General features: G+C 52.4%; 2 protein-coding genes across 2 annotated transcripts; one reads left to right on the forward strand and one right to left on the reverse strand.

The window, feature by feature from the left end:
* The first annotated feature begins 345 nt into the window (after window positions 1-345).
* Window positions 346-2808, forward strand: Fth1 (ferritin heavy chain 1). Its single transcript, XM_027944513.2, has 4 exons — window positions 346-577; window positions 1848-1994; window positions 2250-2375; window positions 2465-2808. The coding sequence occupies exons 1-4, from the start codon at window positions 464-466 to the stop codon at window positions 2627-2629; spliced, it is 552 nt and encodes a 183-aa protein (XP_027800314.2). The 5' UTR covers window positions 346-463; the 3' UTR covers window positions 2630-2808.
* A 90-nt stretch (window positions 2809-2898) lies between these two features.
* Best1 (bestrophin 1) lies at window positions 2899-12131 on the reverse strand. The gene is made up of 10 exons (XM_027944579.2): window positions 11980-12131; window positions 10667-10761; window positions 9964-10197; window positions 9264-9418; window positions 8803-8880; window positions 8381-8533; window positions 6948-7028; window positions 6508-6659; window positions 4241-4897; window positions 2899-3365 (listed from the first exon to the last, which is right to left on the reverse strand). Exons 1-10 carry the CDS (start codon window positions 12129-12131, stop codon window positions 3347-3349), a joined length of 1776 nt encoding a protein of 591 aa, XP_027800380.2. The 3' UTR covers window positions 2899-3346.
* Window positions 12132-12337: the final 206 nt, after the last annotated feature.

The following is a 12337-nucleotide window of genomic DNA, read 5'->3' on the forward strand; positions in this document are numbered from 1 at the left end:
CGCCCCTCCTCCAGTCTCCTTTGTAACCCCACTAAGAGGACCCTAAAAGCTCAAAGACGCCTCCCCTCATTGACTGGGGCGCCCAGAGTGCCCCGCCGCAAGCTCAGCCAGAACGCACCACGGCCCGGAGGCCCAGACTCGCACCCCAGTACCCCCGCCCCCGCCCGCGGCGCGCGCCCACAGGAAGGGGCGGGGCCGGCAGGCGGGCTGCGCTGATTGGCCAGGGCCGTCCGACGCCGAGACCCTTATAAGAGCCGGGCGGGTGCAGTCTGCGCCAGACGTTCTTCGCCGAGAGTCGCCGCGGTTTCCTGCTTCAACAGTGCTTGGACGGAACCCGGCGCTCGACCCCCACCCCGGCCGCCGCTCAGAGCCAGCAGCCCTTCGCCACTTCTTCACAGCGCCCTCGGACCGCCCCAGGCCTCCGCCGCCGCTCCAGCGCCGCGCCTCTCCTCAGCCGCCCGCCATGGCTACCACGTCCCCCTCGCAGGTGCGCCAGAACTACCACCAGGACTCGGAGGCCGCCATCAACCGCCAGATCAACCTGGAGCTCTACGCCTCCTATGTCTACCTGTCCATGGTGAGCGCGGGCGGGCCTGCGGCGGGGCGCGGGCCGGCGGGCGGGGGTGTGGCCAGCAGCAGGCTTCCCCGCCTCCGTGCGCCCTTCTGGAAAATGGAGGCTGCGCGAGGTCTCCCAGGACTTGGCTGGCGCAGAAAGTCTGGCCCTTTCCAGCAGTCCCTGGGAGGGCTCCCTCCGCGACGAGGCCCTCCTCTGCAATCCCCTCTTAGAGACTGGCAGCCGGTACGATCGGCCCAGCGGTTAGGAAACTGGGTTTTTGCATTCCTTTTTCGACCTCCACCGCCGATCACGTGACTCGTAGGCCCTCAGTTTGCTGGAGTGCCCAGCTCCCAGCCTCCTGCTGAGTAAGGGTGTCGAATGGCAGCAGCCTTGGGGTTGATACAAAGTTGCTTATCTCTTGTGGGTTTACCCCGGCCCCTTTCTGAACAGCGGTCTCCACCTCTCTGTTCTACTTATCTCGAAGACCCACTTGTGTTGAAGCATTATCGCTAAAAATCTCCCCTTCTGCAGTCATGGAAGTGTCACCCGACCTTGAGCCTTGGAATACTTGCCTCCGGGTGCTTTCTTCTTTATCCTTCTTGTGCCAGAGAGTCGTGGAGTTGTGGCCCACTAATTGAACCTGTAGTTCCTGGATAAAGTCCACCAACAGTTACTGAGCAAGGGAGTTGTTCCCACAGTGGAATTGGTTTGCACCTTACTTCAGGCTGAGTGGTAGGAGTTAGTGTTTTAAGACTGGAAATCAAATTTTTTATTTCTGCTGGTAATAATAGTTATAGGTATATATTGTCCTCAGTTGTCATGTGGCACAATGCTTTAATTTTATAAGTCAGCAATGTACTGCACAACTGGCAAGCTCTGGAGCTTGTTTTAACATGTAATCAGGAAGGAACGGGAAAATGGGCTGTGAAAGTACAGAGTCAATACTCCAGCACTCTAACTTTAATCATATTTGGCTCTGGCTTAAGAAATTTCCTCTACACTAATACAGATCTTGAAGACATGCTGCTGCAGTCAGTTCCTATGATACTCTAAAGGAACCTTGAAGTGATAAACTTTCAAGGACCAAGTTTCAATTTTCTGTTTTAGAATACAAATTAATTACCGTTGAGTTAACCCAGGAACACTTCTGCCCCTGGTCTCCTAAGGCACCGGCCTCTTCTTGCTTTGCTTTGAGAAAGAGAGGCTTTGGTAGCAGCAACCTTTTCTACCTACTGGTACAGCTTCTTTCCTGTGGGAATCCTTAACATATGGGTTCACATTCCACTTTCAGTCTTACTACTTTGACCGTGATGATGTGGCTTTGAAGAACTTTGCCAAATATTTTCTTCACCAATCTCATGAGGAGAGGGAACATGCTGAGAAACTGATGAAGCTGCAGAACCAACGGGGTGGCCGGATCTTCCTCCAGGATGTCAAGGTGAACAAAAGGTCTTAGGGGTGACCTACAGCAGTTGCCCTTCACTTACAAAATGATGACATAATGGGCTTTGGTTTTTTTGTGCCTTTTTAGATCTGCCATTTCAACTAAAGTAGGAAAATAGTAGTGGGTTAGGCTGTTAAAGCAGAAGTTGTTAAGGCACCCAAGCAGGATGGTTAGGTGTTAGGAATATGCTGGTTTGGGGGCTGATGGGTAGAGACTACAGATGAATTGACCTAACCTCCTCTTATTCAGAAACCAGACCGTGATGACTGGGAGAGTGGGCTCAATGCAATGGAATGTGCTTTGCACTTGGAGAAAAGTGTGAACCAGTCACTTCTGGAACTGCACAAACTGGCCACTGACAAAAATGACCCCCACGTGAGTATTGGAAACCCAGGGGATAAGTGGAAGAAATCACTGACCATTGGCTGGGAAAACTAACCAGTAATTTCTGATTCTTTTTCTAGTTGTGTGACTTCATTGAGACTCATTACCTGAATGAGCAGGTGAAATCCATCAAAGAATTGGGTGACCATGTAACCAACTTGCGCAAGATGGGAGCCCCAGAATCGGGCATGGCAGAGTATCTCTTTGACAAGCACACCCTGGGAGACAGTGATAACGAGAGCTAAACCTCAGCCTGACTTTCCCATAGCCGTGCAAGTGACTTCCCTGGTCACCAAGGCAGTGCATGCATATTGGGGTTACCTTTACCTTTTCTATAAGTTGTACCAAAACATCCACTTATGTTCTTTAATTTGTACCATTCCTTCAAATAAAGAAATTTGGTACCCAGCTCTTGTGTTTGAAATTGTGGGATGGGCCAAAAATCTGTCTTGGCAATCTTTCAGATTCCCTAAGTGTCAATCACACTAAACAAATACTTAGAAGAATTCTTGTATTTATTAGACTCCTTAGTTGAGGAAAGATAACAAGGTGTGGGTGTGTTGAATTCAAATAGGACTGAGGACTCATGGTTTTGAATTACATGTTTCCAGTGGTTCATTCTAGTTTATACAGTCTTTTAAGAGAATTTTTAAATATTTATTTCTTAGTTTTCGGCAGTCACAACATCTTTGTGCTGAGGATCGAACCCGGCTGCATGCATGCCAGGCAAGCACGCTACCACTTGAGCCACATCCCCAGCCCCTAGTTTATACAGTTTTTAATGTATTAAAGGCTGTAGTAGTCCTGGACTAGTTACTTGTCCATTAAGCCAGCCATTTAAATCCGGCTGTCATGGGAATATACTCCAATGTGGACAACTGTGTGGGCATGACTGGATCAGTGTCCCGCTGATTACAGGCAGGTGAGGACCAGGCTGTGAGGCATCCCCCTTGGGAGATAAGCTAGGAATATAGTTCATCCCTATTGAAAAATTGAGAAAGTTGATGAGTATGGAAGGTACGTAAGACTAAATTTTAAGCCACAGATGATTTATAAAAATCCCCTATATACCCCTAGAAGCAAGGCCAAAATTGTTGCCCTATCCCCCCCCCCCCTTTTGGAGGGTTTTCAATAAAGCTGGGTGTTCTAACCATGAAAGAAACTGCTTGAGAATATAGAAATGGGAAGCTAGACTTCCTCTTCGTGTGATTGAGGCTGGAGTAGGATGTTTCTAATTGGGCAAAAATATTAAAATCTAGAGTAAAGGGAAGTATCGTGGGTTGGTAACAACTTGAAGCTTAAGGAAGCATGAAACTGGGACATAGTTCAGTGAGGTCCCCAAAGCAGTAAGAAGATACAACTCATGGACCTTGGATCCTGTCTCCTCTATTCCCCCAATAAACTACCATCTGCCAGTTCTTGGGATAAGGCAGCACCCTTTCTTCCAGTGATTGGGTCCTAGCATGAAGGCCTCTGGGAAAGTGCTCATTTGCCACCTCCTAACTGGGCAGTAAGTCAAGTTCTTGGTGATAGTGGAGAGCCCAGGTTCAGCCTCACAGTATTCTATCAGCCACCCCTGGCCCATCTAGGCCTAATCTGCCAACCCGCCCCCCAGCATCCTTGTAAGTGTAACTTCATATTCTTTCCGTGAATCCCAAAGAAGTCTTCTGGTGACGTCAAGCTCCTGGATGAACTGAGTATAAGCACCCGCCCACAACACTTCGGGGTTCCTGTGCATACTCCCAGCCAGTCAGGACTTCTATTCTGACAGTAATGAAACCATGGGAAGCTGCTCAGAGCAAGGGAAGCTGGGGTAGGGAAGAGGGATGCCATGACCCTGGTTTGGGTGAACAGACCTGTTTTCCAAGGTGTGAAGGGGAGCTGCGGGATCTACAGGATCTTCGAGGATTGTGTGTATATTGCTTGTCAAGCGTTGCGAATGTCTTTTGAGATGACCTTCAGGGATCTTTGGTATGTCCTTCAGGTTAAACTCAACAGTTTTCTTCCTTGCATGATGTACTTCTGGGTGCTCCCTCAAGGCCCCATCATCTGGGAGCGATTCAAAATGGTTCTTGGCCCCAGAAGTCACAGGCTTTGGGCTTTGATCATTTGTATCAGTGCCTGTGATGCCATGTAGCCCAGAGGGTGCTGACAGTTCTGGAAAGACCATGGGCGTGTGACTGAGGGGCGTCTGTGGGGCACTGTGGTAGCCTGGCCTCTCGTAGAGTGGAGCATCCCTGAAGACATCTACCACCTTGAGCTTCCAGGCCTTGGTGTCTTCCTGGTCCCCAGGGTTCTGTTTGTCTTTACTGGGTTGACTCTCGTGGAGGTAGGGCTTCCTCTTGGACCATAGTAGTTTGGTCTTGGAGTTTGTCCTGGGAGGGTGGTGGTCATGGGATTGCAGCCCTAGGAGGTGACTAATGACACCTTGATGATCATGACCAAGGATACCATGGTGAGTGTCCTCCTCGTCCTCCTGATTTGGCTGAAACTCCATCTCTTCTTTCTGCAGACTGGAAAAAGACACTAAGGGTTGAGTAGGGGGGTCAAAGGACCCAGGCCTGACCTTTCCTTCACCCCCCTTTGTCCCTCTCTCTGTCCCAGCCTTCCTCGCCTCTGTCCTAATCTCTCCTGTACCTCCCAGTGAGTCTCAAGGCCCCGCTCACCTCGAAGTTCTTCCGCTCCCTCTCGCCTACTGTTACCATCCAGCCCCCTCCTCCAGCCTGGCATCTAGGGACTTCCTCTTCACCACTGGCTCCTCCCATTAAAGCCTCTTCCTCTACACCATCAGGACAACTGGTCCTCAGTAGGGAGCTTCAGATGAGGCCTAGGAGGGACTACAGGCAAGGCCAGGGAGAGATGTTCTCAACTGCAGAACGTCACCCACCAAGAGACAAGTCTGGTTTCCAGCAGCTTCTTGGGGGGCCAAGACCTTTCCTTTGCAACAGAGAGCTTACCTAGGCCAGACTGGGGCTGGCCTTTCCTGCCACCAACTTCTCCCATGCCCCAAGGCTTAGCTTCAGGCAGTCAAAGGTGACCTCTGTTTTCCCAGGCAGGTACCCAGAGTTTTGGTTTGGGGTTTGAGCTCCCTTCGCTAAGTGAGTATTCCTTGTTGTTTTTCTGTTTATACCTTCCCCCACCCTGGCCTTTAAATGCAGGGATGCAGAAAATGTAGGGCTCAAGTTCATCCTCCAGAAATCTTCCTGAGCAAGACAAGTCACCAGCTTTTCCACCCTTCTTCACACTAATTATGGACTCCACCCTAACTACAGCCTAATAGGCTACTTAGTTCTTAAAAGAACAAAAGGAGAACAGTGCTGGATACTGCGGAAAATGGCCTTAATGTGGATCCCAACATGAGCCAAATACTCTCCAAAGCCGTCTCTGTCACCCAGGGGCAGAGGACTTTCTGAAATGGCCCTCCAGCCCACAGCAGCCAGGAGAGATTCAGACCATTGGGGAAATGAGACTGTACAGGGGAAGCTTTGGTTGCTGTGGGCGGCCTGAGGATTTTACTCTGTAGGAGAACCTACTCAGGAAGTACCTGTTATAGCCTTGCCTTCTGCCTGGACATGCTTGCTGCCCCTCCCCTATCCCAGAGAACCCCACTCCACTGTCCACCCAAACACCCTAATTTGTTGAAAAAAAAAAAACAAAAACAGATCTGGTTAGAGCAAGGAAGCAAGTTCTAACATCCCCACTGCATCACTGATCACCGGCTGCTCCTGAATAAATCCCTTTCCTATCAGCTTCCAGCCCAGACAAGGAAGGAGAGAACCTGAGACCAGAGGTTCCCCAGAGCCCTTCTCGCCTAAAGAGCCTTTCATAGCTCAGTTGAGAGTGAAGTGCAGAGTGGAACCTGACAACTGGCATAGACGTGCCCTTGGCTAGTTATGTGACTGTGGACTGGGCAACTTACTTAACCCCTCTGAACTTGTACTTGATTATCTGAAAACTAACAAAGCAGGATTATTGGGAAGAAAAAAAATAGTTAATATCTCTACAGAATGCAGTGTCCCGCCTAGCCCTGTTAGGCACACAATGGGTACTCACAAGAGCTGTTCTAAGTTCTTAGGCCCTTGCACTTGAGATGCTTCCCACCCAGTTCCCTGGCACTGCCCACCTGATGTTGAATGTGGAGCCCCAAAAGGAGGGTCTGCGGAACTGGGAAGCAGCAGCTGTGTAGGGTGGGTGGGGTTCTATCTCATTCCAGTACATGTCCCGCTCTAGCGGGGGCAGATCTTGGTGCATCTCATCCACAGACAACAGGGACACCTGGCCACCAGGAACAGAGGAGGAAGTCCAATGGAAAGGTCAGCCAGACATGACCATGAACTTGCCTGATGACTTGGGGAAGTTCCTTCCCTCTCTGGACCTCAGTTTCCCAACCTGTGAATGGAGAGGTTGATGCCCTGCAAACCTCAAAAGTTGAGGTGAGACTCTTGTAAGTGAATGGCTGGCCGCAAAGTGGGGCGTGGCAAGGGAGGATAATTCCCTGTGACGCCTCCCTGCAGAATTGCCGCGTCCCCCTCCTTGGGTCCATGATATGAGCTCCCTTCATACCTGCAAGTGCCTGTCGATGATCCAGTTGGTCTCAAAATCATCATCATCCTCTCCAAAAGGGTTGATGAGCTGTTCTGCCACCTTGGGGATGGGTGAGACTCTGGGGACCTTCAGGTAGAGATCCTTGAGGCTCTTGCTTCCCTCCCTCAAGCCTTGGATCCTACCATTTCCACACCCCATGACACCTTTCCTGCCTGACAACTGTTTCCAATTGCCACAGCGTAGGGCTATAGCCCCCAACATGGGGCCACCGACACGTAGGCTCCTGCTCTCTAGACCCTAAACCTCTTTGATTCTCCTTAGCCAGTTCCTCCCTGAATACCTCATCTGTCCCTAACGGTGTCACTCAACTGAGTCACCACCTCTGTCTCATCTCACATATCTCACCTGGAGTTTCATAATCTTACTTACTCATTCATTTACTCATCATACCTTCAAACACGTATTTATTCATGGTTTGCTAACGGAACTGAGATATATGCTGAGGCTATGTTGAATTCGCGAGGAGTCTAGGTGTCCAGTTTCCTGGGTACTAATCTCTAAAATACCCTGACAAATTCCTCAAAGAGGTGATGAGCAGCCTTAGGGTCCAGGGGACGCCTGGCAAGGCACCGGGGCACCCTGGACAATTTCAAGCATGAAATGGTGTGATCTGGTTGGATCTTTAGAAACCAAAAGATGCAGGGGGAATAGGAGCGTGTGTGTGTGTGTGTGTGTGTGTGTGTGTGTGTGTGTGTCTGTGTGTGTGTCTGTGAGAGAGAGAGAGAGAGATACAAGGATAAAAAGGGGAGAAAGGGACATCCCTGCCACCATTACTAAAAAACAAATACAGAAAAGAAGAGAGGAGAGGAGAGAGAGTGAGTAGGAAACAGAATGAAAGACAAGAGACAGACATCAGTCATTCTGAGCTCCCATTAGGGGTCCTGGCTCTGGGGGAGAAGGAGCTGGACAAGAGACTTGGGGTGGGGATGCGTAAGGAAAAGGGGACTGAATGTGCCTTCTAGAGGGCACTGGGGTAGTCAGCTTCACCGCTTTTGTTGTTGTAAGCAGGGGGGACAAATCCGAGGGGACAGTGAGAAGCCTCTCCAGCAGGGCCTGCCACTGCAGCCTTATCCCGTGAATCCTCCTGTTCTGGACAAACCCTGGAGAACACCCTCTGGGGCACCAGATGGTTACACTGATGGAACTTTCCCTGTGTCTCCCACGACCGCTAAACGCTTGGCTTCAGGGAAGCCCTGGGGTCAGTCAGACCTCGATTTGGATCTCTGCTTTGTCCTGTGTAAACACACATGGGGAATGCGTGGCCCCAAGGGGGTGGCCAGCCCAGCAGTCTACCTTCCTCTTGTGAAACCCTCATCTCCCAGCTCTCCATCCTCATCCCAGGTAGCTGCTGGCCACGACCCTCTGGCCACACCCCCAGCCCAGAGGCTCACCTTCAGCCAACCCATGTAGAAGAAGAACTGCAAGAACGTGAAGACCGGCACAACAAGGTCCATCTCGTGGCCCGGGTAGGCCTTGGCCGGGTTCAGAAACTGCCGGCCAACCAGGCAAGCCAGGAAGAAGCTGTACACTGCCACGGTCACCACCTGGGAGGAGAAAATGGAGGAGGTGGCACAAGAGGACTAGGAGGGACCCCCGGGATCACACTGGCGAGCCTGGGTCTGTTCTCTCCTCTTTAACAGGTGTCACCACACGCCTCTACCCGGCTGGGCCAGGCAAAACCTGGATGCCATGAGCTTGGCACTAGAGAAAACTTTCAAGGTGCAGCCTTTCGCTCAGCCTCTGAGTCAGTCAGCTTCCTGGGTCCTCCTAGCCTCCGTTTCCCAGAGAGCAGCCTCACCAGTCCAGTCCTCACCTGTGTGTACACCAGCGGGATACTGATCCAGTCATAGCCATACAGCTGTCCACACTGAGTACGCAAGGTGCTCATCTCCTGAGGAACAGAGGAAAGGATGGGGTTCTGACCACAGCCTGCACCCCCAGGTTCATCTCCACTTTTCCCCCAGATACCAGCGTCTGGTTTCTTGGTTCAGTCCTGGCTGTGTGGTTATGGACAGCTCACTAAACCTCTCTGGGCTCAGTCTCCTCTTCTAGCAAAAAGGAACCAGGACCTCACAGGCTCACTTAGGGGATTGAAAGGATCTTTGGAGAAGGGCTCCCTCGGGCTGTAGAAACCTGTTGGAAAAGATCCTGCACCCCCATCCCAGGCTCTGGGAAGACTCAGGGGTTCCGGTTTTCCCTCTGTAGGAAACCTTGTTCTACCTAGGCCACAACCCTCCCCACTGTGCACCCGCCCCATCTGTGTAGTGGGCTCACATTCAGCAGGCTCTGGAGCAGGACAGGGTCCCGGATTCGACCTGTAACCCAGGCCTTTGTGGACAGGTTGGCAAACCACACCCAGGGCACCCAGAACATATTGTGTGGCAAGCTCAATTTTTCAAACTGCTTGTATTCCGCGTGGGTCATAAAGCCTGCAGAGTAGAGTGAAGAAGGCAGCAGGTGGGAGAACTGCAGAAGAGGTGGCCAGCACCAGCCAGGCCCTGCTCAGCCCTTCTTCACCCCTTAGGCCGAGTTCCTTTGGAATCCTCTTTCTTTGAACAAAAAAATCACTGGATGCCTGCAATGTGCTATTATGGACTAAGCATGGGAGAGAGGCCTGTTATTCACCAGAGACAGGTCAGGTACCGGCAAGGGCAAGGGGGAGGCCAGAGAACGATGTTCAGACCTCCAGACTGGAAACTGGAGATCAGATCAGAAGGGCAGAGTTCCCAAGTCCCCAAGTCCCCAGCCCTTCCCTTAGCTTTTTCAGGATCTGTGACCCTACCTCAAACCCCTGTCATCCGAGGGTATGTTCTGGCCTCGCCCTACTTTCAAGCATATGATCTGTTTAGCTCTGCTCGCAGGTCCCCGACCCAATCCTCCAGTTCAGGGAATTCTGGCTCCACCCATCTTCAGCTCCTGCCACTCCAGGTCTGGCCCCGCCCCGCCCCGCCCTGGAACTCCTGGCTCCGCCCACCTGCCTGCACTAAGTGTTGCAAAGTGGGGAAGCGCTTGTAAACCGCGGTGCTGATGCTGCGCAGCATGAGCACGTGGCCGAGGTTGACGTAGCGGATGAGCGTGCGCCTCAGCAGCCGGCCTTGCTCGTCCTTGCCCTCGACGAAGCCGGACACCTGGCTCATGATGCGGTCGGGCCACGGCAGGTTCTCGTACTGGTTCCACCAGCGGGTCACGACCAGCGTCACGTAGAAACCTGAGCACGAGGGGCGAGGGGCGAGGGGCGAGCGGCTGGGCTGTGGCCAGAGGCCAGCGCCCGGTGATGCCTCGGTTTCTCCATCTTTCTAATGCGAGCGGGCCCAGCCCCGACCTTAGTGGGAGGCTCTCGGGACAGGACGGCAGTCAGAGCCTCGCACGGAGGCGCGAGAGCCCCTCGGGTCATCTGGCCCTGGGATCCCAGCCATCCGCCACCACCCGCGCCCTCCCTCCCCGCTGCGCAAGGCTCCCAGCGCGTCCCCGGCACCGCGCCTGCAGTGCCGCGGCAGGACGGCCTCCCCGCCGCCTGACTTTAGTCTCCCTGTTGCAGTTCGCACGTGTCCCTGGCCTGCACGGAGCCACCCGGCCACTGGCCTGCCTCTCTCAGTCGCAGCTTCTCTGGGTCCGCCCTGGGTCTGTCGCGAGCTGGGGCGGCCCCGGACCCCGCTCGGCCGGAAGGGGGCGCTCACCCAGCACGAAGGAAACGGGGATGAGCTGGATGTAGCTGTCGCAATACAAAGCCAGCTTCTCGAACAGCAGCTGCTGTTCCTCCGAGAGGGCCAGCCTGAGGGCGACACGGGGGTGTGCGCGCGCCGTGAGGAGGTGGCTGAGATGGCCGCAGGTCCAGCCCGGGCCAGGGCCCACCTCCGGCCTGAGCCAGGACAAACCCCGCAGGCCCCGGAGGCCCGCTCGGATGGTCTCCTGTGAGAATCCTCACACCAACCCCCGGCTGAAGGGAAGGAAGGGCTTGCAGAGGGTCAGTGTTAGGCATCAGGGACCCTTGTAAAGGGCCAGTTGTCAGGGACAGTTGTTTAAAAGCAAGTTGAAACTGAGTGGTCTTTTTTAAAAGTAGGATGGGCCAGGTGTAGTGGCGCAGGTCTGCAATCTCAGTGACTCAGGGGGCTGAGGCAGGAGAATCTCAAGTTCAAGGTCAGCTTCACAACTTAGGGAGGCCCTAAGAAACTTAGACCCTACCTAAAAATTAAAAAAAATAATAATGGGGCTGGGGATGTGGCTCAAGCGGTAGCGCGCTCGCCTGGCATGCGTGCGGCCTGGGTTCGATCCTCAGCACCACGTACAAATAAACATGTTGTGTCCGCTGAAAACTAAAACATAAATATTAAAAAAAATCTCTCTCTCTCTCTTAAAAAAAAATAAAATGAAAAAATAAAAAGGGCTGAGGATGTAGCTCAGTGGTTAAGCCCCTTGATTCAATCCCTAGTACCAATAAATAAATACCAACCTTTGTTATGAATATAAACTTAAGAAATTTAGGGGCCTATTATATATAAGGCTCTGAGTTCCATCTCTAGTACCATTAAAAATAAAGGACTTTTAGGTATTTGATATTTTTCAATCCATTGTAATCATTAAAGTTTTCTCAACTAAAGTGCTATCATATATTCTGCATATGTATCTGTCCTACATTTTATTGTTTAGATGAGCATTTTTTATTGAAATATGTATATATATGAACTGTGTAAGTGTGTGTGTGTGTGAGAGAGAGAGAGAGAGAGATGTGTGGCACTGGGAATTGAACCCCGGGCATCACTATGCTAGGTGAGCACTCTACTGAGCCACACCCCTCTCCCTCCATCTGATTTCTTTTCTCTTCCCAGGCCCCAGCTCCAGCCCCCAGGTACTGGCCAGGACCTCAGTTCAGATCCATAGTTGATTGGCACGTATGCTCCCTAGCACACTGGAAGGGCCCAGCAGAGTTTCGAACCTGTCTCCACCCTCCCAGGCCCTGGCCCGGCCCTGGCCCCAGCCCTGCCACCTGTACCTGTAAATGAAACGGATGGTGTAGTAGCAGAACAGGAAGATGAAGAACTCTCTGTAGAGCAGCTTGTAGATGCTGCCACGCCAGCACAGCAGGAGGCGGGAGAAGGAGCCCAGGCGGGCATTGGCCACTTGGCTGGAGTAGGTGATGGTCATGGCCAGGCACTGGGCTGCAGCAGGTGGGCGTGGGTCCTGGTGGGCAGGCAGAGAGAGTGCTGATGGGGTGGGTGGGGAGGCCTTAGTTGGCTCCTGTCTGGGACTCATGCATGATCTTAGCCAGGATGCTTCCCTGCGTGGGGCCTCAGCTCTCCCACCTGGACACTGGGAGCAGGGGAAGGGGATCATTTTCAAGGGCCTTCCAG

This window comes from Marmota flaviventris, chromosome 9 (assembly GCF_047511675.1).
Source record: "Marmota flaviventris isolate mMarFla1 chromosome 9, mMarFla1.hap1, whole genome shotgun sequence".
Classification (NCBI taxonomy): domain Eukaryota; kingdom Metazoa; phylum Chordata; class Mammalia; order Rodentia; family Sciuridae; genus Marmota; species Marmota flaviventris.

What these genes read in the sequence shown, in the direction of transcription:
- Best1 (XM_027944579.2), bottom strand. Translation starts at nt 12,131, where the DNA reads ATGACCATCACCTACTCCAGCCAAGTGGCCAATGCCCGCCTGGGCTCC. An exon ending in TGCTCCAGAGCCTGCTGAAT is followed by an intron (nt 8,881 to 9,263) that starts GTGAGCCCACTA and finishes TCTGTTCCTCAG; the next exon opens with GAGATGAGCACCTTGCGTAC. An exon ending in GGCTCCACATTCAACATCAG is followed by an intron (nt 4,898 to 6,507) that starts GTGGGCAGTGCC and finishes GTCTTTTTCCAG; the next exon opens with TCTGCAGAAAGAAGAGATGG.
- Fth1 (XM_027944513.2), top strand. Translation starts at nt 464, where the DNA reads ATGGCTACCACGTCCCCCTCGCAGGTGCGCCAGAACTACCACCAGGAC. An exon ending in TCTTCCTCCAGGATGTCAAG is followed by an intron (nt 1,995 to 2,249) that starts GTGAACAAAAGG and finishes CCTCTTATTCAG; the next exon opens with AAACCAGACCGTGATGACTG. An exon ending in CTGACAAAAATGACCCCCAC is followed by an intron (nt 2,376 to 2,464) that starts GTGAGTATTGGA and finishes TTCTTTTTCTAG; the next exon opens with TTGTGTGACTTCATTGAGAC.